This window comes from Salmo trutta, chromosome 2 (genome assembly GCF_901001165.1).
Source record: "Salmo trutta chromosome 2, fSalTru1.1, whole genome shotgun sequence".
Taxonomy (NCBI): Eukaryota; Metazoa; Chordata; class Actinopteri; order Salmoniformes; family Salmonidae; genus Salmo; species Salmo trutta.
The window spans coordinates 37,449,523-37,474,824 of record NC_042958.1 but is presented as its reverse complement, the minus strand read 5'-3'; the positions used below and the strand labels follow the sequence as shown (position 1 = coordinate 37,474,824).

At 43.4% G+C, this 25,302-nt stretch overlaps 1 protein-coding gene across 6 annotated transcripts in view; it reads right to left on the bottom strand.

The window, feature by feature from the left end:
• The window catches only part of LOC115154822 (anion exchange protein 2), a 116,361-nt gene that overhangs the window by 19,163 nt on the left and 71,896 nt on the right, over positions 1–25,302 (bottom strand). For all 6 annotated transcript variants that reach the window (XM_029701467.1, XM_029701456.1, XM_029701476.1 and 3 more), the window contains 5 exons: positions 17,226–17,394; positions 15,580–15,815; positions 8,690–8,814; positions 7,507–7,706; positions 2,297–2,433 (listed from right to left, as the gene is read on the bottom strand). In XM_029701467.1, coding sequence (XP_029557327.1) covers positions 2,297–2,433; positions 7,507–7,706; positions 8,690–8,814; positions 15,580–15,815; positions 17,226–17,394 — 867 coding nt within the window. The remainder of the gene's footprint in view (positions 1–2,296; positions 2,434–7,506; positions 7,707–8,689; positions 8,815–15,579; positions 15,816–17,225; positions 17,395–25,302) is intronic.

Below are 25,302 nucleotides of genomic sequence, written 5' to 3'. Positions count from 1 at the left end.
TTTTGTGAAGTGCACCAGTCACTCCTGCAGCAAAGCACCCCCACAACATGATGCTGCCACCCCTGTGCTTCACGGTTGGGATGGTTTTCTTCGGCTTGCAAGCCTCCCCCTTTTTCCTCCAAACATAACGATGATCATTATGGCCAAACAGTTCTATTTTTGTACGATCTTTGTCCCCATGTGCAGTTGCAAACCGTAGTCTGGTTTTTTTAATGGCGGTTTTGGAGCAGTGGCTTCTTCCTTGCTGAGCGGCCTTTCAGGTTATGTTGATATAGGACTCGTTTTACTGTGGATATAGATACTTTTGTACCTGTTTCCTCCAGCATCTTCACAAGGTCCTTTGCTGTTGTTCTGGGATTGATTTGAACTTTTCGCACCGAAGTACGTTCATCTCTAGGAGACAGAACGCGTCTCCTTCCTGAGCGGTATGACAGCTGCCTGGTCCCATGGTGTTTATATTTGCGTACTATTGTTTGTGCAGATGAACGTGGTACCTTCAGGCATTTGGAAATTGCTCCCAAGGATGAACCAGACTTGTGGAGGTCTAAAAAATAAATTGAGGTCTTGGCTGATTTCTTTTGATTTTCCCATGATGTCAAGCAAAGAGGCACCGAGTTTGAAGGTAGGCCTTGAAATACATCCACAGGTACACCTCCAATTGACTCAAATTATGTCAATTAGCCTATCAGAAGCTTCTAAAGCCATAACATCATTTTCTGGAATTTTCCAAGCTGTTTAAAGGCACAGTCAACTTAGTGTATGTAAACTTCTGACCCACTGGAATTGTGATAGAGTGAGTTATAAGTGAAATAATCTGTCTGTAAACAATTGTTGGAAAAATTACTTGCGTCATGCACAAAGTAGATGTCCTAACCTACTTGCAAAAACTATAGTTTGTTAACAAGAAATGTGTGGAGTGGTTGAAAAATGAGTTTTAATGACTCCAACCTAAGTGTATGTAAACTTCCGACTTCAACTGTAAGGTGCATCAGAACTGGATTCAAATGTTATTTGAAATCATTTAAAATACATGATCATCTGTGCTTGATTGAGCTTGCCTGGCTTAAATGGACCAATAGAATAGTTCCAAAACCCGTCCATTTGACATCAAACACTCAAAGTATTTGAAAGATTTTAAATAGTACTTGTACCCAGGTCTGCGCTGCATGTTGACGTCAAACAGAAACACACTCACCAGTGTTACTCGGTTATATTAAGAACAAATATGCAATGAAATTATCCACAATGCCAATACACTTCTCAAATATATGCAGTGGCAAATAGCCTAAGCAACAAGCGAATGTGACGTTTCAGTGAAAACCATTTTTCATAAGCTCAGATGCTCTGTTTAAATTCGTTTTTTTCCCCTCACACATCAAACGATGATGAGTAAAAATACAGTATAAATACAGTAGATATTATCATCAGTAGAAACACAGTATTACACCCTAATCACTTCACATCTGGTTAAAGAGAAACCAATCTAACTCCATGCTCGTGAGTTAGTGATACCCAACCAACCATTACCTGTTTCAGTACCAAGCCAACAACACAACTAATGATTATCGAGTAACCATACTGCACCTACTCTCATGTGAAGACACGTTGCTACATGCACACACTCCTGGAACATGTATTTGGCCGACTAAGCCGCCTCACCTTCTGGGGCCGGGCCATTTGGCCGAAGTAGTCCAGTATGACCATGCCGTCTGGCCGGGAGGCAGAATGATAAGTTACAGAACCACTGGCGGTAACGACTGGAAGGAGCGAGAGGGTGGAGGTGTGGGCTTAACACACTGACGACTAACACCGACCCGTGCACAGAGCAGGGGACCCTTACATCTCCCCCCACACACACACTCTTTACCCTGAGAGGAACCTGTTGTTTACCTGGCTGCTGGGGACCTGTGTGTGTGTGTTAATAGAACATGGCTCCTTCTCTCAGGGAGAACCCGGTGTCCCCTTACCTGAGCTCTTCTCTGCCCCTTTCTATTGGGTGTGTGAAAGAAAAGAACTCATTCATTAATTTTTAATTGTGTCCTGCCCACTCTCCCGTCCACACTGTAGCGGATTTTCCAGTTGATGTTCAAATTGTTGTTTTATTTATTTGTTTAAATATGGATCAAGAAGCAATTTACCATATTTACTTTCAAACCATCCTTGCCAAAAACGTCAGCAAATCCATGAAAACCATCTGATGAATAAAACTCAATCATATCTGAAACAAGGGATGTGACAATGTGTCCTAACATCAGCAAAGGAGTGGGTACTACAGGTTGTATTTTCCGTTGCTCACCTCATGTGGGGTCCGGTCCTTTTTTTGGCTGCGTGTGCTGGGCTCCTTGTGGTCCTTGCCGACATGGACCACTTGGCCTTTGGTGCTCTTTCTGACCAGGTGTCTCCGTACCCCAGGGACATCCTCAAAACGATGGCCTAAGGAGAGGAGAGGTGAGTGAAAAATCATAGCCAGAGATACAGAATGAGCAATAGTGAGAGAGGGTGTGGCGGTGATTGTGATCCCAAACACTAATATAACAGTGTCAACATTACATTATCAAGTATTGCAACATCATTGTAGTGTTGCAGCTTTTTCCCAAGACAGTGGTCTGCCCAACACTGAGCTCTTGGCTCTGCGATGACCTCCACCATCCTGCTACCAGATCACATCTCAGAGTCCCACAGTAACAGAACAGGCCGTTGCTTTTGTTCACCTGGCACTGCTGTGGGGTTGGGTTTAGGGTTTAATATTTTCACGGTATTTTACAAATGTTCCACCCCAAGAAAAAAATAGATATTTTCTCCCAGGTAACCCGATATTTCCCGACAAAACCGCAAGTGTCATTCTAAACCATACACAGCTTATTTTTTTAAATATTTAACCTTTATTTAACAAGGCAAGTCAGTTAAGAACAAATTCTTATTTTCAATGATGGCCTAGGAACAGTGGGTTAACTGCCTTGTTCAGGGGCAGAACAAGAGATATGTACCTTGTCAGCTCGGGGATTCGATCTTGCAACCTTTCGGTTACATATGAATGTCTGGAGTTGATTAGTGTTTTGAGAGACATGAAAATTCAAGCCTGATGCTGCCTACATTAAATAAATGTTATGAGCCCAATCCCCAAAAAAGGCCAAATTATTGTGCTGTTATCCAATACATAGTACATTACGCACGACAGAAAAACAAAAGCCCATAGATGTATGCGGTCTTGAGTAAATAAATGAAACAAGCTCCACTAATCTTTGAGTGTGTACTGTTAACATGTACTGTATCATATGGACTGGAATTTCTGGGTTAGATTTTTTTTCTGACTACCTCATCTCAGTATCCCACACATACAATCATCTTCAAGGTCCCTCAGTCGAGCGGTGAATTTCAAACATATTCAACCACAAAGACCAGGGAGGTTGCCCAATGCCTCGCAAAGGACACCTATTGGTACAGCGCCTTCAGAAAGTATACATACCCCTTGACTGAAAAACTCCCCAGTCCTTAACGATGACAAGCATACCGATAACATGATGCACCCACCACTACGCTTTCAAAAATATGGAGAGCGGTACTCAGTAATGTGTTGTACTGGATTTGCTCCAAACATAACACTCAGGACAAAAAGGTTTGTTTTATACACAATCCAAAGTGTAATTAATAACTTCACAATGCTCAAAGGCATATTCAAAGTCTAGTAAAACAACAAAACAATCTCCAGATATGTGCACTTCTTTGCGAGACATTGGAAAACCTCCCTGGACTTTGTGGTTGAATCTGTGTTTGACATTCACTGCTCAAATTCTGTGTGTGGGGTACAGTGGTGTAACACAAACACCTATTTAATTCATTTTAAATTCAAACACAATGTGGAATAAGTCCAGGGTTATGATATTACTTCGCAAAGGCAGAGAATATACAGTTGCGGCCAAATATATTGGCACACTTACACTTTTCTTAAAATATGTCACTTTTTGGGCGACCGGACCAAATTCACTTAGAAATATGTAATAGATCTGTCACTCTCATTGAAAGAAAGTCTAAGAAGCGGTAGGATCTGTTGTTTGTGCGTAAATTCTAAGCTGCCTGTTTTTGCATTTCGAATTCAAATTTTATTTTTGTAAACTTAAGTTTACAACATTATTTTGAAAATAAAGACACGGCATGTAAGAAATGATTGGCACCCCAGAGCTAGTACTTGGTTACAGAGCCTTTGGCTAAGTTAACTGCAGACAAACTCTTCTTGTAGCCATCAATGAGCTTGCTGCAACTTCCTACTGGCAATCTGGCTCACTTTCCAGCAGCAAACTACTCTAATTATTCAATGTTTGAGGGGTGCCCTCCAACTGCTGTTTTCAGCTCTTGCCATAGGTTATAAATGTGATTCAGATCTGGACTCTTCGTTGGCAACTCCAGAACAGTCTAGTGTTTCTTCTTGAACAATTTCAGGGTGCTTTGATGTGTGTTTGGGATTGTCCTGATGGACGATCCACAACCTTCATTAGACAAAAGGTTATTGGACTGATGCACTCCAAAAACTTTTTATATTTTATCCAACTCATTTGTTGGCTGTTATATTGGCCGAAGGCGGTGCAACCAAGTAGTAGCTCCGGTGTGCCAATCATTTTGTCCATGCCATTTGTCTTTATTTGCTAAATAAAAATTGTTAACTTAAGTTCACAAAATAAAATTGGTTCTGCAATGGTCAAAATCCAATAAGGTGTGAATTTCAACTTATTTGTATTTTTTTATTTCACCTTTATTTAACCAGGTAGGCCAGTTGAAAACAAGTTCTCATTTACAACTGCGACCTGGCCAAGATAAAGCAAAGCAGTGCGACAAAAACAACAGAGTTACACGTCAACAAACGTACAGTCAATAACTGTAAAGAACAGAAATAATTGAAAAATCTATGTACAGTGTGTGCAAATGTAGAAGAGTAGGGAGCTTGGCAATAAATAGGCCCTAGAGGCGAAAATAATTACAATTTAGCATGAATACTGGAGTGATAGATGTGCAGATGATGATGTGCAAGTAGAGGTACTGGGGTGCAAAAGAGCAAGAGGATAAGTAACAATATGGGGATGAGGTAGTCGGGTATACTATTTACAGATGGGCTGTGTACAGGTACAGTGATTAGTAAGCTGTTCTGACAGCTGATGCTTAAAGTTAGAGAGGGAGATATAAGACTCCAGCTTCAGAGATTTTTGCAATTCATTCCAGTCATTGGCAGCAGAGCTTTAAGGAAAAGCGTCCAAAGGAAGTGTTGGCTTTGGGGATGACCAGTGCAATATACCTGCTGGAGCGATATTAGAGTGATATCCTATTTTAAAACTCTGCAGTTGCAATTTTTAAATATGATCTTAATAAAAAAATAAAAGGTGACCCCCGAAAGCCAGACGGAGATGTGTAAATTACATGCATATTCAGATATTAGTCCTAATACTACTGTAGCATAGGCTATGCTACAGCAAATGTACCTGTCACAATAAAAAAAATGACCTGCTGATGAGATGATACATGCATTGTGAACTGCACTCCATATGAGATGCGCTGTCTGTCCCCACCCTGAGTGTTGATGATTGATCATGCAGATAGCAGAGCAGAGGAAGCCGTAAAGACAGATTTGGACATCACATATAATTTAACAGTTCTATTTCACTTCAAGCTGTTCATATAAATCATTTATTATAATTTACCGGTTTCTCACAGTTATTTATCGCGAGAAACGGGAGTGGGTTTGGGCCGGAAACCTCAGTAACCTGGTTCCCGCTATTAAACCCTAGTTGGGTTACCAGGCTGGTCGCAAACCAAGGACAGTCTGGATAATTAGGCTGGATGAAAGAGAGCTGGTTGGATACATCTCAGAGGGAAGGCGGCAACGGGTGTGGATGATCCTGTCAGAGGTAGGAACTAACCTTACCTTTGTCAGTGGGCTCCTTCACTGTTTGAGAAACACCCTGGTCATTGAGCACCTTCATCAATTCATCACCTAAAACTGAGGGTGTATAAAAATGACAGCATTTCTCCTGAAGAACAAGTTGTCCTGTACGTCCTTGGAAAACTCTGCGAGTGAAACTGGAGAGGAACGAAGTATCATCTTCTGTCATTTGAGCCTCTTGTTCATTGTCTGGGTTTCACTGTAAGGTGTCGCTGTACCTTGTCAGACCTTTGGGCTATGTCTACTGGAACCGTTCGTCCGCCTAAGAGGCTTCACAATGTGCCGGACTCCAGTTGCGTGTGTGTGGTTGTTTGGGAAGTCCTGGAGTGGGACTTGGCCCGGGCAAGGCTGGCACTCTTGAAGGAGAGGAGCTTGGTGGAGGGCGTAGTGCTGGCATAAACCTGGCATGGGAATGAGGAACCGTGACCTCTCCCATCTCAAGCACAAGTCTTTGCGTGTCCAGGACTGGAGCTAAAAAAAAGCATTCCTTGACCCCCACCTGACCTGGTTAGGGTAGAAAGTGTCCAAGCGCATTAACTAGCAGAGGAGCTAACAGGAGGGTTGAACAAAAGAGAAATGAGACAGTGATCTAATAATTCCGATCATTGAGCAGCGGCCAGCCGCAGAGATACTTTCCCAGGCTGCTTTGCAGTGCTGGGAAGCAGATAAAAGAGGATCCACCTGAGGAGACTCCTGATGCAGTCAGGGACCCTGACAAAGGCCACACCCTCTATGTCAAGTAGCCCCATGTTGGCACTGGACCTACATCAAATCATCTCCATGCAATTCAGCTTCCCTCTCATGTTTTTTTTCCCCCAGATGACTTAGCTCTTCCACATTGTTTTATCGGCACTTATGACTCAGGGGTTGTGAACCAGAGGGGCAGCTTTCTCAATTAGCCACCGGGTTGACTCGGGCCTGGTTCCAGGGGCCTCAGCTTAGAGCGGGAACAGGCTAATTTAATTAGAGGACTTCGCTCCTATTTTGTCAGTGTTCGCCACACTCTCTGATAAGCTGCCGCTGTCCGCTGAGGGGTCGACCCCCTGACGTAAATCACCCCTGTTGCCACTGGAGCTGGGGACGTCACAGGACATTAATGTACCCCAATGTGTTCCCTTCTTTCTCTCGGTTTAGGGCATTCTGACCTTCAGTGGAGCCAAAGACTCTTCCCTTCACACAAGCACACACACAAAACAGGCGCACATACACAAAGAGCAAGATATTAAGCACTTGAAGAAGTAAAATGTAAAAAGACATCTTTAAAAGTTAATCTGGCACAGTAGCCTGAGTGAACACGAAGGTCAGGGAGAGTTTAGATTCTTAGGTCAGGGAGAAGTTAGTTCAGGGTTCTGAATAAATCTCCCAAATGACAAAACAGCCCTTAAAAATGTACAAGTACAAGAAGTTTGAACATAACATGCTGTCTAAACAAAGAGAGAACCCGCATGTCATCTTGGCTCTGAATTCAATTATACAAACAACCCCTAGAATTAAAGTAAGCACTAAAACATTGCTTCAGTGGAGAACAAATGCTGAACATGAAGTGACTGAGGTTGGCAATATTCCTCAACACTCACTTTTGATCCCATCCAGGTCGGCGGAGGCCAGTGTCTGCGCCTCGCTCTCGTCTGTGGGGATGCGCTCGTACTTAGCCTGCTCGGCGCCAGTCATGTTGCCGGTGCACCGGCGCTCCTGCAGGTCGTAGCTGCGGCTGGCCACGCGGATGAGAGGGGTGGGGTCTGGTGGGTCACTGCTGGACGAGGCCGGACAGGGCTTTCTGGGAGAGGAGAGAAAGAAATTAGAGTTAACTTTAAGGTCAACAAAATATTAGACGTGAATCTGGAGTGAGCTACACAACATAACTACTTTTACATCTAGGAGACTGGGCCAGTAAATGACAAAATGCACATTTTCTAAGATACAAAAGGAGAATGGTTTGTCGGTCTCCCTCTACACTCCTTGGAACAAGCACATTATCAAACATACAGAAAAGCTCATTTCACAGGAGAAGGAAAAATACTTAATCAAATTAAATCAATTCTGAATGTTGCTCTCGATAAACTAAAAGACTGAAAACGCCCACTAAGAATTCACCAGTCCAGGCAGATCCTTCCGAAACCGAAAAACATTCAGTCTCCAAAAAGCTGTTAGTTTCAGAAAACAACTATATTCCAAAGATCCCTCTGCAGTCAGAATACTTTACTTGGGTGACACCTCTACCTTCCAATGTGTAGTGTGCAGTTTTAGGATTAGTAGGAGGAAGTCCACAGAGTGATATTACAGCAGACTTGAGAAAGGAGATGAAAGGAGAGCCCACAAAGCTGTATCCCAGACAAGACAAAGCACTAATGTGTCCTGAGACTAAATGCCATAGGTGGAGGGTCGAGAGGAGAGGTGTGTTAGTAGGAAGGGTCGGAATTCTCTATGGAAACAGTCAGACAGGTGAAATATGGCTCTTTGTTCTTGCTGGTGGAATCAGGCCCTATTAGATCAGAACCCTGCAGGCTGCCTGGATGCCTGGGACATGGTAACGTAAAGTGGGCGACACACACACACACACAAACAAACCTCTCCCATCCAATCAGCGAAGGAGAAAGCATCCGAGCGAGCAGTATCAGGCTACGTGCTATAAAACAGTCCTTGCTGAGTTGTGGCACAAAGGAGGATGACACTCTTCAACTGCCAAAGATTCTCACCCGATCACATCATTATGGTAATAAGGACATGAAAATGGGGGTGCATTTAGAGAGATGTACTCACTCCGTGGAGGTGGCATCTTCAGGGTCGGTGCTCACGGCAGACTGGGGAACAACCTCCAGCCCTCGGGCAGGGCAGGGGATGTCTGTGGTAGGTGTGGCCAGGTGATCTTCATCTGACAGAAAAAACTATGAAGGAGAGAGGGGGCACACATGAGACCTTGGTTGGACTCAATCTTCTCAACTCCGGTAATGTCTGAGTGTACTAATATATATATAGGCTTTTAAAATCGTTCATGATTTCTTTTACATTTACAGAATGAAGGAAAAAAGAAAAACAATGAGAAAAGCTTGGGGGTTGTATACATATGTTCACACCATTACCGTTTACGGCAGAACACAATAGTTGTCAGTTGCATATCAATGTAACCCCAAACCATAAATGATTAAGCTTGTGTTGAAATATGACAGGGAGACTAAATATTTCAACCACAGCCACACCCCAAAAAAACATGTCAGTGTCCTAAACGGAACCTTATTCCCTATATAGTATACTACTTTTTTACCAGGACCCTGGTCCAAAATTGTGTACTAAATAGGGAATAAGGTACCATCAGCTGTGTAAGATATGCATGTTGCCTTTTCGCTAAGCAACCTTTAGTTAATGTAAATTCTGTTACAAAAATGATAACTGATAGAGATATAAAGTACCAGTCAAAAGTTTGGACACACCTACTCATTCAAGGGTTTTTCTTTATTTTTGACTATTTTCTACATTGCAGAACAATATTTCCTGGAGGTCTTAATGATGAAATGTTTATGGATGTTATGTTGTAAACGGGAATATGAATTATGCCCCCATTTCAGATTACTCTGATGTTTTTCTTGCGCTGTACCGAATGATTAATGAAAACTTGATTGGTAGGTCAGCGTTACATCCGGCCGTGATTGGGAGTCCCGTAGGGCGGCGCACAATTGGCCCAGCATCGTCCGGTTTGGCCGGGGTAGGCAGTCATTGTAAATAAGAATGTGTTCTTAACTAAATTGCCTAGTTAAATAAAGGTTAAATAAAATAAAAAGGTTGATGTCCTCATTGTGGTTTTACAGATATGTTTAATACGTTTTAAGTACACACTTTATTTGAATATGTATGAAATGCACATTGTTATATTTGGTAGCACTTATTTGTTTTCCCTCGATTCCAACCTCGTTCGATGCGTGGAACGGATGGGGGTGGGGCTAGGTCTACATTAGGGTGCTAATCTAAAAAAAACTCTCAAAAGCTCTAACGAAGGCCGCGAGGCCGATACGTAAAGCTTATTAAAAGAGTAGTGACACTATCAAGAGCAGTGTGCGGGTTTCTTCTTTTTTCTGCAAAAAGATAGATGTGCGAGTGCCTTTTGAATTTAGAATAACAGTGAAGACATCAAAACTATGAAATAACACATATGGAATCATGTAGTAAACAAAAAAGTGTTAAACAAAATCAAAATATATGTATTGTTTCAGATTTTTCAAAGTAGCCACCCTTTGCCTTGATGACAGCTTTGCACACTTGGCATTCTCTCAACCAGCTTCACCTGGAATGCTTTTCCAACAGTCTTGAAGGAGTTCCCACATACGCTAAGCACTAGTTGACTGCTTTTCCTTCACTCTGCGGTCCATCTCATCCCAAACCATCTCAATTTGGTTGAGGTCGGGTGATTGTGGAGGCCAAGTTATCTCATGCAGCACTCCATCACTCTCCTTGGTCAAATAGCCCTTACACAGCCTGGATGTGTGTTGGGTCATAGTCCCACTAAGTGCAAATCAGATGGGATGGCGTATTGCTGCAAAATGCTGTGGTAGCCATGCTGATTAAGTGCGTCTTGAATTCTAAACAAATCACTGACAGTGTCACCAGCAAAGCACCACCACACCATCACACCTCCTCCTCCATTCTTCATGGTGGGAACCACACATGCAGAGATCATTCGTTCATCCACACCGCGTCTCACAAAGACACGGCGGTTGGAACTAGAAATCTCAAATTTGGACAGATTTCCACTGGTTGAATGTCCATTGCTCGTGTTTCTTGGTCTAAGCATGTTTTCTTATTATTGGTGTCCTTTAGTAGTGTTTTCTTTGCAGCAATTTCAACAATGAAGGCCTAATTCACAGTCTCCTCTAACAGTTGATGTTGAGATGAGATGTGTCTGTTACTAGAACTCTGAAGCATTTATTTGGGCCGAAAATTCTAAGGCTGGTAACTCTAATGAACTTATCCTCTGCAGCAGAGGTAACTCTGGGTCTTCCATTCCTGTGGCGTTCCTCATGAGAGCCAGTTTCATCATAGCGCTTGATGGTTTTTGTGACTGCACTTGAAGAAACTTTCAAAGTTCTTGAAATGTTCCGTAATGACTGACCAATTGGCTCAGCGTCGTCCGGGTTTGGCCGGGGTAGGCCGTCATTGTAAATAAGAATGTTCTCTTACCCGACTTGCCTAGTTAAATAAACGTTAAATAAAAACATTTAAAAGCTGGTTGAGAGAATGCCAAGAGTGTGCAAAGCTGTCATCAAGGCAAAGGGTGGCTATTTGAAGAATCTCAAATATAAAGAATATTTTGATTTGTTTAACACCTTTTTGGTTACTAAACTCAGCAAAAAAAGAAGCGTCCTCTCACTGTCAACTGCGTTTATTTTCAGAAAACTTAACATTTTAAATATTTGTATGAACATAAGATTCAACAACGGAGACAAACTGAACAGGTTCCACAGACACGTGACTAACAAATGGAAAAAATGTGTTCATGAACAAAGGGTGGGGGGGGTCATAAGCAAAAGTCAGAATCTGGTGTGGCCACCAGCTGCATTAAGTAGTGCAGTGCAGCTCCTCTTCATGGACTGCACCATATTTGCCAGTTCTTGCTGTGAGATGTTACCTCGTTCTTCCACCAAGGCACCTACTAGTTCCCGGACATTTCTGTGGGGAATGGCCCTAGCCCTCACCCTCCGATCCAACAGGTCCCAGACGTGCTCAGTGGGATTGAGATCCGGGCTCTTCGCTGGCCATGGTAGAACACTGACATTCCTGTCTTGCAGGAAATCACGCACAGAACGAGCAGTATGGCTGGTGGCATTGTCATGCTGGAGGGTCATGTCAGGAAGGGTACCACATAAGGGAGGAGGATGTCTTCCCTGTAACGCACAGCATTGAGATTGCCTGCAATTACAACAATCTCAGTCCGATGATGCTGTGACACACCGCCCCAGACCAATACGGACCCTCCACCTCCAAATCAATCCCGCTCCAGAGTACAGGCCTCGGTGTAACGCTCATTCCTTCAACGATAAACGCGAATCCGACCATCACCCCTGGTGAGACAAAACCACGACTCGTCAGTGAAGAGCACTTTTTGCCAGTCCTGTCTGGTCCAGCAACGGTGGGTTTGTGCCCATAGGCGATGTTGTTTCCGGTGATGTCTGGTGAGGATCTGCCTTACAACAGGCCTACAAGCCCTCAGTCCAGCCTCTCTCAGCCTATTGCGGACAGCCTGAGCACTGATGGAGGGATTGTGCGTTCCTGGTGTAACTCGGGCAGTTGTTGCCATCCTGTACCTGTCCCGCAGGTGTGATGTTCGGCTGTACCGATCCTGTGCAGGTGTTGTCACACGTGGTCTGCCACTGCGAGGACGATCAGCTGTCGGTCCTGTCTCCTTGGAGCACATCTTAGGTGTCTCACAGGACAGACAACGCAATTTATTGCCCTGGCCATAGCCGCAGTCCTCATGCCACCTTGCAGCATGCTTAAGGCACGTTCACGCAGAGGAGCAGGGAGCAAGGGCATCTTTCTTTTGGTGTTTTTCAGATTCAGTAGAAAGGCTTCTTTAGTGTCCCAAGTTTTCATAACTGTGACCTTAATTGCCTACCGTCTGTAAGCTGTTGGTGTCTTAACCGTTCCACAGGTGCATGTTTATTAATTGTTTATGGTTCATTGAAAAAGCACGGGAAACAGTGTTTAAACCCTTTACAATGAAGATCTGTGAAATTATTTGGATTTTTACGAATTATCTTTGAAAGACATGGTCCTGAAAAAGAGGTTCCATATGTGTTATTTTATAGTTTTGATGTCTTCACTATTATTCTACAATGTAGAAAATAGTCACACCTGAGTAGGTGTTCTAAAACTTTTGACCGGTAGTGTATAGAAGGTTGAATACATTGGCTATGCTGTCAATACAGCATGACTTCTGCTGCGTTCAAAACAACGGCAAAATCGGAATTGGGAAATCGGACTTCAGTGAGTTCAAGACAACTGGGAACTCTGGGAAAATAAATGTAGCTCCGAATGGGAAAATATGTTTTGAACGGTCACCCAAGTCGGAATTCCAAGTCGGGAACTCGTGCCTCTTCTAGAGCTCCGACCTGAAGATCACCGACGTCATGATTCAACCTGTTTTTTTTTTTGGTTTCCAGTTGTCTTGAAAGCACCATAAATCCAGAGAATGGCAGACTTCGATGACAAAGTTAGACAACAATTTGCCCACAAGAAGGAGCGCCACGCCATCATCCTGTTCAAGTGAGCACAGCACAACAACGTGAGTCCAAAAATGTATTGTATGCTTCTGCATAAATGATGTAATATGCCAGGGAGATATGTATACTGTAGCTAAGAAAGTAATACTAAGTGTATGTAGTGTAGTAAGCTATTAGTAGCCCATGATCCTCACCCTAATAATTTGGTCCCTTTCCCCTTCATGACTTAACTTGGTGGTGCACATGAAGCTGATAACGTGTTTTAGAGAAACGTCATTGAATATTGTAAGGGTGTTCATTGTCTGCTTGTATGCCCCCTTTAGAGATCCTATGGCTCTGACTTGGTGTACAGGGAGAATACTGTAAGAACGGCCAATGATGCGAATTCTGTCACTGTACATTTCAAAAAGGCTGAACAAATAGTTATATTGAGTACATCCGTCTTAGCTCGCTCATTAATGTCTTAATCGAAATTACGGCTTGCCTGTTATGCGCTCATCGTTCCCTTCTGCCATAATTTGTACATCTCAGTTGTCAGTAGAAACCACATTTGTTTAAGCAAGTAGCCATATCAGCTATGTTTTTTAAAAAGGAAGTAAATGAGGCTGAATGAACTGTTTAGCTGCCAGACAAGGCTCCGCTGATAGCCAGGTGTAGCAGTGGTAAGGATTCACTCCATGATGCTGAAAAGAAAGCTCTGCTGTTGAGAAAGCTTTATGTAGACCCTCACAGTTTGTGGGCAGTGTTTGTCACCGTTATAGTGCAATTCAAATATTGTTTAATGTTGTGTAGTGGCTTTGCTGGCATGCATAAACAAATCAACATTTAGAGTTTGCCCCACCATGACGTGTTCAAATTGACACTGCCTACAATACAATCCTCAAATGTGAATTGCCATTACATCTGGAGAGAAACATAAATGGGGGATGTATTCCAATGTGTTTTATGCTTTAAGGAGCTAGCTACAAATTTGCATGTTGAGAATGTTGTGGTAATATTAGGTAAAACTTATCTAAATGTTCTTGAAATAAGATCTCCAAAGGTAAAATGTATATTGCATGAACTTCAATGGAATATTTTGTTAAACCTAAAACAAATATGCTATGAACGTCATAAAAACTGACTCATTACATTCTTACAACATTAAGGGAATGTCCTGTGCAACCTAACTTAAACATTGTATGAACGTCATCGCAACTGAGCATATTTTGTGTTTTGGGATCCTCTCTTCTAATGTACCCTCACTCTTTCCACAACCGACACTGAACAAAAATATAAACATGTAAAGTGTTGGTCCCATGTTTCATGAGCTGAAATAAAAGATCCCAGAAATGTTCCATACACACAAATGTGTTTACATCTGCTAGTGAGCATTTCTCCTTTGTCAAGGCCATCCATCCACCTGATAGGTGTGGCATATCTCACTCACCAGACATGTCATCCATTGAGCACGTGGGACGCTCTAGATCGACATGTACGACCGTGTGTTCCAGTTACCGCCAATATCCAGCAACTTCGCACAGCCATTGAAGGAGATGTGTTGAGCTGCACGAGTCAATTAGTGGTCACACCCGATATAGACTGGTTTTCTGATCCACGGCCATACTTTACATTTCTTTTTTTTTTTTAAAGGTATCAGATGCATATCTGTATTCCCAGTCGTGAAATCTATAGATTTGTGCCTAATGAATTGATTTCAATTTACTGATTTCCTTATATGAACTATAACTCAATAAAGTCTTTGAAATTGTTGCATGTTACGTTTATGTGCACCCTGATACAAACAGCAGCCGAATGTCAACAACTGGACAGTTTAAGTGTTTTGGGAACCTATCTGTTGTCATATCACCCACAATGTTTCCACAACCTAAATAAATGTTTTAGGAACTTTTAAAACAACCTAACAAATGTGTTCTGGGACTGTTCTTGCAAACATGCAAATGGTTTGCAACCTAATGTAAACATTGAAATAATCATCACAGCTGGACAGTTTGTGTGTTTCGGGAACATACTGTATCTCTTGTCATGTCTACACAATGTTCCCACAACCAAATGAACATTATGGGAACCTTGAAAGAACAGACCAAATGTGTTCTGGGAACATTCTTGCAACATCATGTGAATGTTTTTGCACCCTAAAATAAACATTGTAGAAACAACTGGAGTTTTTGTTTTGGGAACACAAAATGTCTCATCACAAAAGACACCACAATGTTCTCACCAGACTGCTCCCACTACCTTATGGGAACCTTTAAAGAAAATATTAAATGGTGTTCTGAGCACCTTCTTGCAACATCAGGCAAATGTTTTATACAAACATTCTAGAATCAACACCACTGCACAGTTTTTGTGTTAAAAGAACATTTGCCACGACCTGACGAATGTTCTGAAAACATTGACAGAACCAGTTTTTGTTTGCTTAGGTGTCACTGTAATTACCTGCACATCTTCTTTGACGGTGTCACAATACGTCTCAGAGAGATGGGTGTGGCTCTCTCCACCCTCTTCCTCATTATCTTCCTCATCCTCTCCTTCCTCAATAGTGGTGCTGCTGGTGGGGCCTGAATTGTCCTTGCGGTCGCTTTCCTTCTTTTTCTTCTTGCCACTCTTCCTCCTCCCTTCGAAGTGCAGCTTGGACAGGGGATGGTGGATGTGGTGTGAGGAGTGACGGTGGTCTGCAGGAAGATTCAGCGGTTATAAAGAGTTTGTGGTTTATAGAGTTAAATCATTTTCTGTGGTTTTCAGAGGGACTAATTTAAATCAAAGAATCAACTGTTTTAAATTTTCAAAGATTCAAAAAAATGATGTTATCCCCATAACAATTTCTGCAAAAGTGCACTATATCACCATAAGTATGTGGACACCTGCTCGTTGAACAGCTCATTCCAAAATCAATGGCATTTATATTGAGTTGGTCCACCCTTGGCTGCTATAACAGCCTCCACTCTTCTTGGAAGTCTTTCCACTAGATGTTGGAACATTGCTGCGGGTACTTGTTTCCTTTCAGCCACAAGAGCATTAGTGAGGTCGGACACTGATGTTGGGCGATTAGGCCTGGCTCGCAGTCGGCGTTCCAATTAATCTCAAAGGTGTTCGATGGGGTTGAGGTCAGGGCTGTGCCGGTCAGTCAAGTTCTTCCACGCCAATCTTGACAAAGAATTTCTGTCTGGACCTTGCTTTGTGCATGCTGAAACAAGAAAGGGCCTTCCCCAAACTGTTGCCACAAAGTTGGAAGCACAGAATCATCTAGAATGTCATTGTATGCTGTAGCGTTAAGATTTCCCTTCACTGGAACTAAGGGGCCTAGACCAAACCATAAAAAACAGCCCTCCTCCACCAAACTTCACAGTTGCTACTATGCATTGGGGCAGGTAGAGTTCTCATGGCATTCGCCAAACCCAGATTCATCCGTCAGACTGCCAGATGGTGAAACACGATTCATCACTCCAGAGAACGCGTTTCCACTGCTCCAGATTCTAATGGCGGTGAGCTTTACACCACTCCAGCCGATGCTAGGCATTGCGCCTGGTGATCTTTGGCTTGTGTGCAGCTGCTCTGCCATGGAAACCCAGTTCATGAAGATCCCGACGAACAGTTCTTGTGCTGAAGTTGCTTCCACAGGCAACTCGGTAGTGAATGTTGCAACCGAGGACAGACAATTTTTACACGCTGTGTGCTTCAGCACTCGGCGGTCCCATTCTGTGAGCTTGTGTGGCTTACCACTTCGCGGCTGAGCCGTTGTTGCTCCTAGATGTTTGCACTTAACAATAACAGCCCTTACAGTTGACCGGGGCACCTCTAGCAGGGCAGACATTTTATGAACTGACTTGTTTGAAAGGTGGCATCCTATGACGGTGCCACGTTGAAAGACACTGAGCTCTTCATTAAGGCCATTCTACTGCCAATGTCTGTCTATGGAGATTGCATGGCTGTATGCTCAATTTTATACACCTGTCAGCAACGAGTGAGGCTGAAATAGCGGAATCCACTAATTTGAAGAGGTGTCCACATACTTTTGTATATATAGTGTATATGAACCACCTAAGCGTGTGAATGTCCTGTGTGTACAAGTGTGTGGTGTTTACACTCAAAGTCCTCCTCGCTGTAGGTGCGGTGCTGCTCGTCAGGGATCCTGGGGGCAGGGCTTATGATCTGCTGAAACCTCTGGACTCCCAGGGCTTTGTTCAGGTCCCCTTCATCCTCCTCATCCGCCCGCTGCGCCCCTCGCAGGGTTGAAGCTGACGGCGCCTCCGGCTGAGAGAGGAAGAAAGGGAGGAGAGGGTCAGATTAGTCATGGGAGACAATGGGGATAAGATACTGGCTCCATCTCAATTCGATTTCTGTGATCTCTCGCATCCCATCTCCTAGTCTCTTTTCAATTGGAGAAGGTCAAAGGGTCCTCCAATCTTCTCCAATGGATTTTGAAAAGGTGAAAAGAGACAATGAGAGGAATCAAGGAAAACATTTAATTGAGAAAGAGCCATGATGTTATAGGTCCCATTCAGAAACAACACCTAGCCACTTGTGTAAATCTGAAAGGTTAGGATAGATGTAACCAGCATGGCGAAAATTCCATCTAGTCTACCCCGTCAAGTTAAAGCTACTACTATATTGCTAATACATATTCAATTCTTTCAGATCAACATGAAGTGCAAAGGTTTTTTATGGACTGGAGAATTATCAATTTTAGCCTATCATGCTATTCAGGTTTGCTATATGAGGTTGTTTGCTGACACCCTTCATGCTTATGTCAAATCCATGTAATCTCACACCAAACTGACACTAGAGGGAGTACTAGTCATTCCAAAAAAAAAAAAAATCCACAAAAAAGACATGATTGTGGTCTTGGGTTCCAAACAGTACAGTAGCTTCAAACTCAACACAGTGACTACCCTACAAGCTCTGTCCAATGACTTGGACAGGTTGGGGTCTATGGATGGTCGCGAGTGATTAGTGGTATGATGGACAACCCGGGGAGTTAAGTCAGTACTTCCCGGCCCTCTCCTCTGAGACCACCAGATGTTTCACACATTCGTTGTAGCCCTGCACTGACACACCGGTTTCGATTAGTTAACTAATAATCAAGCCCTTGACTAATTAAATAATGTGTGCCAGTTCTGTGCGACAACAGATATGTAAAACTTCTGGTGGTCTCTGAGGAGAAGGCTGGGAAACCCTGAGGTACTGTAAGTGATCTCTTTTTCCCAGCAGCAGGGTGCTAGATCATGCTGCAGACCTCATCTGCTGGGGGTGTGTTGTGATAAGGACGGGATGCAGAGGTGGAGCAGGTAAACTCAATCCCAACAAAGAGGGGGATCCTCTCCTCTGTCCAGCTTTAAGGCAAAGCAGATGTTGCCATGGCTACAGTAGAGCTCGTGCAGCTCCTGACTGAGCTGAGTACGCTCCCTCCTGTGACACTGGACAAACAGTCGCGGCCCCATGCCTCATTTGACGCCCCTTCAAACCCTTTCTCACACCATTTAACACGTCATCGGTAGATCAAATTCTCTCCTGCACTCGAGGGGGACAGAAAAAATAACATTGGCTGATTATTCCAACTCATGCTCCCTGTCGGTCTATATGACTGGAGTCCTACCCATCCATCTTAGACCAAAAGACACCAAGAAAAATATCACTCCATGATGGAGTGATAATGGTCATTTTCTACCTTTCATTAAAACATGGTTAGCAATGGGGTTGCTGCATGTGTTAAATATAGGAATGAAAGAAATTCTTTTTTTTTTTTATACAAACTCTGTTCATCTTCATAGCACTGGCTACTATGCTATGGAGTTACTGTGTGAACTACCTACAGTAGTAAATGCACACATACCACAAACGGGTGTAAAAAAACAGACTCTCTTTGACAAATCTCTGAAAGTGTCTGTGTGGTAGAGTGTGAGGGGCCCCTTCATAAACATTCAATGTTGACCCAAGGTGAAACTCCTCAACTGTCAGAAGGTCAATTCAGACCGTTCCACAAGAAGTTGCTCAGGTAGGCTGCATGGGCCCTTACCTTAGTCACCTCTGTCAAACACAGATCACCAGAGTCCTATTGTTCTTTAATGGAGTTGAAGTGCCGGTTTGAGAGCTGTTTTCTGTCAGTCTCCAGTTTTTGGACCTGTAAGATACAAATCTAAAATCTTGAAGATTTTTCCAGTCTGTAGTCCTATCGAATGCATTCAATACCTGAATGCCAGTTGATGGGCAGTTCATCTAAGAGTAGACTGAAAGTGCTGCCGATCTCATCCACGTGTTAAAATAAAGCATCATCATTCAGTTATATTATTAACAATCTTAGCCAAGTTTACCTGAAACACATCCCCACGCACTAGGAACTCCATGAGAAGTGAAGACAGATTTTCACCCATTTCTGTATACTCTCACATCACTTCACAGTCAATCTCTAAAGCTGTAGAGGATGTGTGAGGGATTGCCAGAGGGGTGAAACTATTTTCCACAACCAAAAACGTGTGCAACAACAAACCCCGGACTGTCGGGCTAAACAACTGCAACACTGAGGAAAGGTGAGCCCAGCCAAGGCAAACCGATTCAATGAGAAAAATAAATAAATCGCAACAAAAAACTCCTACAACAGCAAAAAAAACAGCAATAGAAAGACTAAAACAAAATTGTCTCTCATCAGTTATTTGAGGAACTTACCTCACTCATGGTGCAATTGGAAGACTTGAGGTACGATTAGAGTCAGGAGTGGTGTTTCGCAGACAAGTGGCAATGCCCTCGTCTATGGCGACACTGTGGCGCTCTGAATCTCAACACCTCCATAAAACACAGGTATGAGCAGAGAGCCCTCTCCCCGTGCCCACCTTGGCCGCGTGATGCCCTAATCGTACCTACCCATATCTCCCAGCCTGGCACTAACCTATCTCCTATGATTGTGGCATTGTAGAATAAACAAGACTCTGCATTCATTCTCTCTGAGGACAAACCAAACGCACTTGAAAAGGGCAAGCAGTGTTTGAATGGCACTCAAACAATACCTCACCATCTCCCTCATTTTAACTTAGTTTTGGTCATATAGTGTATACCTATGTGGACACCTGCTCATCGAACATCTCATTCCAAAATCATGGGCATTAATATGGAGCTGGTCCCCCCTTTGCTGCTATAACAGCCTCCACTGTTCTGGGAAGTCTTTCCACTAGATGTTGGAACATTGCTGCGGGTACTTGCTTCCATTCAGCCACAAGAGCATAAGTGAGGTTGGGCACTGATATTGGGTGATTAGGCCTGGCTCGCAGCAGCGTTCCCATCCATCCCAAAGGTGTTTGATGGGGTTGAGGTCAGGGCTCTGTGCAGGCCAGTCAAGTTCTTCCACACCGATCGACAAACCATTTCTAAACGGACCTCGATTCGTGCACGGGGTATTGTCGTGCTGAAACAGTTGCCACAAAGTGGGAAACACAGAAGCGTCTAGAATGTCAGTGCATGCTGTAGCGTTAAGTTTTACCTTCACTGGAAATAAGGGGCCAAGCATAAACCATGAAAAATGCCCAAGACCATTATTCCTCCTCCACCAAACTTTACAGTTGGCACTATGCATTGGGGCAGGTAGCGTTCTCCTGGCATCTGCCAAACCCAGATTTGTCCGTCTGACTTCCAGATGGTGAAGCTGATTCATCACTCCAGAGGAAACACTTCCACTGCTCCAGAGTCCAATGGCGGTGAGCTTTACACCAGCCGACGCTTGGCATTGTGCATGGTTATTTTAGACTTGTGTGCGGCTGCTCGGCATGGAAACTCATTTCATGAAGCCCCGAAAAAGTTATTGTGCTGACGTTGCTTCCAGAGGCAGTTTGGAACTCAGTAGTGAGTGTTGCAACCGAGGACAGACCATTTTTACGCGCTACGTGCTTCAGCACTCGGCGGTCCCGTTCTGTGAGTTTGTGTGGCCTACCACTTCACGGCTGAGACGTTGTTGCTCCTAGACGTTTCCACTTCACAATAACAGCGCTTACAGTTGACCGGGGCAACTCTAGCAGAGCAGAAATTTGACCAACTGACTTGTTGTAAAGGTAGTGTCCTTTGACAGTGCCACGTTGAAAGTCACTGAGCTCTTCAGTAAGGCCTTCTACTGTGAATGTTTGTCTATGGAGATTGCATGGCTGTGTGCTCAAATCTATACACCGGTCAGCAACGGGTGTGGCTGAAATAGCCTAATCCACTCATTTGAATGGGTGTCCACATACTTTTGGTGATGTAGTGTGTGTGTAAATATTGACCAATGTGCTTTAGAGCCTAAATCTCTGTCAGAGAGGCACTGGAGTGGGCAGGGGTTGCTAGGGCACTACAGTATGTGAACATCTGGAACACTGTAAATAAAACAGACTCCAACCGCAAGAGAAAGATAATTATTACAGAGAAGCAAGGAAACCGTGTACATATAGGAGTGAAATGTTTGAACTTTTTACAGAAACTTCCTCTCAGCCTAGTACTGTAGGAGAGGGCATGCATTGAACATGTGCCACATGGGTAACTGAATAAGCAATGTTTATTTCCACATGATTTACGGTCACATATTTACATGAAGCAACTACATTTGTCCACAAATGGATCAGATAGAACACCTGAATGTCCTGAACTGGTGGCTTCCTGTAGGAGTTGTGGTACAACTAATAACTCATTACTCAGTGCTAATGTTTTGGGGTTAAACATTGGACATGTCCAGACCACATGGATTGTTAGAGGACAACACCACACAATGGCTCTGTGACATTGGAAGACTTAAAAGCGTCAAATTAAAGTGCATTAGCCTGTGCATCTGCACTAAGCAAGAACAGCATCTCATGAGTCATCGCATTTGAAGGTACTGAGTGCTCAGATAGGAGATGTGCTGGAGAGATGTGAACACGCAGTGTGCTCTGCTTTCGTCTTAACATACCTTAGGGGGTAAGTGGAGGCTTCGTAGGGTTGTCACGATACCAGTATTGCGATACGCAAAAGGTATCGTGGCAAGGAAACAAAACATGAAGCGGAGAAAATTTCCTGAGGAAAACAGTCCTAATGTTGGAAACAAGCAGCGTTATGTTGTCACCCAGAATCACGTTTCTTTTCCGAGCTATAGCACACAATATTTTATTAACATTAGGTTTTTTTAATGGATCAAAGAGTTTAGTCTGCTTTGTGTTTTCCTTTTTGCCATGTTTAATCAGATATTGTAGTATCGCGATACTGGTATCGTGACAATCCTACGATCGTAAGAGTGACCTCCACAATACCCTCAGCGCACTCAAGTAAGGAACAAACAGAGGTTGGTGATACTCACAGATCTGTGGTTCTCATAGCGTTATTATGGCTGTACTGGAGGTTTGGGGTAGCCTGCCCACAACCTGCCTAGGTTGTCATAAAAATGTCATCAAAATAAAAATGTAACCACCCACACACACACACACACACACACACACACACACACACACACACGAAGAGAAATCAAATCTGCCATGGTGGAAAATGTAAAAGATATATAGAGGAAGTGTTCTAATATCTAATTATTTGGTTACACCTTTACAGTGCAGAAAACCGCTAAACCAAAAAGGTTTGGCACGGGCCCTTAAATCCTCAAAACGTTATACAGCTGCACCATTGACTTGCTGCATCACTGCTTGGTATGGCAACAGTACAGCCCTCAATCGCATTGCGCTACAGGGGGTGGTGGGGACAGCCCAGTACTTCCCTGGGGCCGAGCGCCCTGCCATCCAGGACCTCTATATAAGAAGGTGTGAAAGGAAGGCCCGGAAAATCGTTAAACACTCCAGCCACTAGGGTTGCACATTTTGGGGAATATTCAGAGGTGGAAACTTTCCGTGGGAATTAACGAGAAGATATGGGAATTAACTAGAATATATGGGAATTAATGGAAATATATGGGAATTAATGGAAATATATGGGAATTAATATTAATACTATTTAAATGTAGATGTTTTTTTACATTGGATACATTTACCATATCATATGGAGACAGAAACATAAACCTTTTACCTTATCATAAGTAGACATAGTCATTTGCAATTAAATCCTTCCAATAGACATTTTAAAAAACAATTTAGCTACGAATTGAACTTTAAATGAGTTGACTCTTCACATGGGATGATTTCACTGAACAACAAAAGGGAATATTGAAGGATCCCCAATGATCCATCACATCTCCCCCAAAAAGTTTTCAACATACATCTGTAAAATGATAGTCTAGAAACTATAGCTTTGCTTGTCTTCCTCTCAAGCTTCCATGTCTTCTCCCTGGACCTCCTCAATGTCCACCTCTTGAACGTCAGACTGAGGCCTCATCTTCACTGTCACTTTCCAACCTTGCTGAGGATGGCTCGTTGTCAGACTCAAAAAGTCTCAAATTTGCCTGGATGGCTACCAATTGTTCAACCCTTGTATTGGTCAGCCTGTTCCATGTGTGTTCCCAAACAAGGACCAGTTGCGCTCTGAGGCGGTTGATGTTTGTGGGATTTGGAGGATGATGGAGGCAACAGGGGAAACAGCCTCAGATCCATGAAGTCCCTTCCACCAGGTGGCTGATGAGATATGTTGACACGACTGCCACATTGCATCTCCATCCCAAAGCCCTTGCTTGGAAGTGTACTTTGCCAGACTGCCAAGAACCTTTCCCTCATCCAGGCCAAGGTGGCGAGACACGGTAGTGATGACACCATAGACCCTGTTGATCTCTGCACCAGACAGGATGCTCTTGCCAGCATACTTGGGGTCCAACATGTACGCTGCGGCGGGTATGGGCTTCAGGCAGAAGTCTTCACTGCAGTTTCCTCTGCTTGGAGCAACAGTGAAGTGGGCAGGGCAGTACGGATTTCTTCTCTTACATCTGCAAGCAGAGTCCGAACATCAGACAGGATGCCATTGTCTCCCTCAATCTGTGTAATGGCTACTGCTATAGGTTTCAGGAGTTTCAGGCTGCTTACCACTCTCTCCCAAAATACATTATCCAGGAGGATCCTCTTGATGGGGCTGTCCATATCAGCAGACTGTGAGGGAACTTTAAGGCAAGCTGAAATATTAATCTCAGTAATGCAATATACCCTCTACAGTCTGTTAAATGTACACAGGTTTGTTACATGCAAAGTGTGTAGGCTAAATCAGTACTCAGCTGGCCACCTACACATAGGCTACAGAGAGGGTTATAGGAGCTGAGAGATGGCTCAAATCCCACAAAGCCAGCAACAGTCAGGGCTGTTGATTGTTGAGTCATTTCATTCCTGTAGCAACAAGCCTGACAAGGATATCTGGGGAAGCTATGGAAGAGTAATGCCTTGAGTGTAAATATACAGTTGAAGTCGGAAGTTTACATACACCTTAGCCAAAGACATTTAAATTCAGTTTCACAATTCCTGACATTTAATCCTAGTTAAAATTCCCTGTCAGTTAGGATCACCACTTTATTTTAAGAACGTGACATGTCAGAATAATAGTAGAGCGAATTATTTATTTCAGCTTTTATTTCTTTCATAACATTCCCAGGGGGTCAGGGTTAAACGTTTTGGGTAGCCTTCCACAAGCTTCCCACAATAAGTTGGGTGAATTTTGGCCCATTCCTCCTGACAGAGCTGCTGTAACTGAGTCAGGTTTGTAGGCCTCCTTGCTCGCACACGCTTTTTCAGTTCTGCCCACAAATTTTCTATAGGATTGAGGTCAGGGCTTTGTGATGGCCACTCCAATACCTTGACTTTGTCCTTAAGCCATTTTGCCACAACTTTGGAAGTATGCTTGGGGTCATTGTCCATTTAGAAGACCCATTTGCGACCAAGCGTTAACTTCCTGACTGATGTCTTGAGATGTTGCTTCAATATATCCACATAATTTTGCTTCCTCATGATGCCATCTATTTTGCGAAGTGCACCAGTCCCTCCTGCAGTAAAGCCCAACCACAACATGATGCTGCCACCCCTGTACTTCACGGTTGGGATGGTGTTCTTCGGCTTGGAAGCATCCCACTTTTTCCTCCAAACATAACAATGGTCATTATGGCCAAACAGTTCTATTTTTGTTTCATCAGACCAGAGAACATTTCTCCAAAAAGTACAATCTTTGTCCCCATGTGCAGTTGCAAACCGTAGTCTGGCTTTTTTATGGCGGTTTTGGAGCAGTGGCTTCTTCCTTGCTGAGCGACCTTTCAGGTTATGT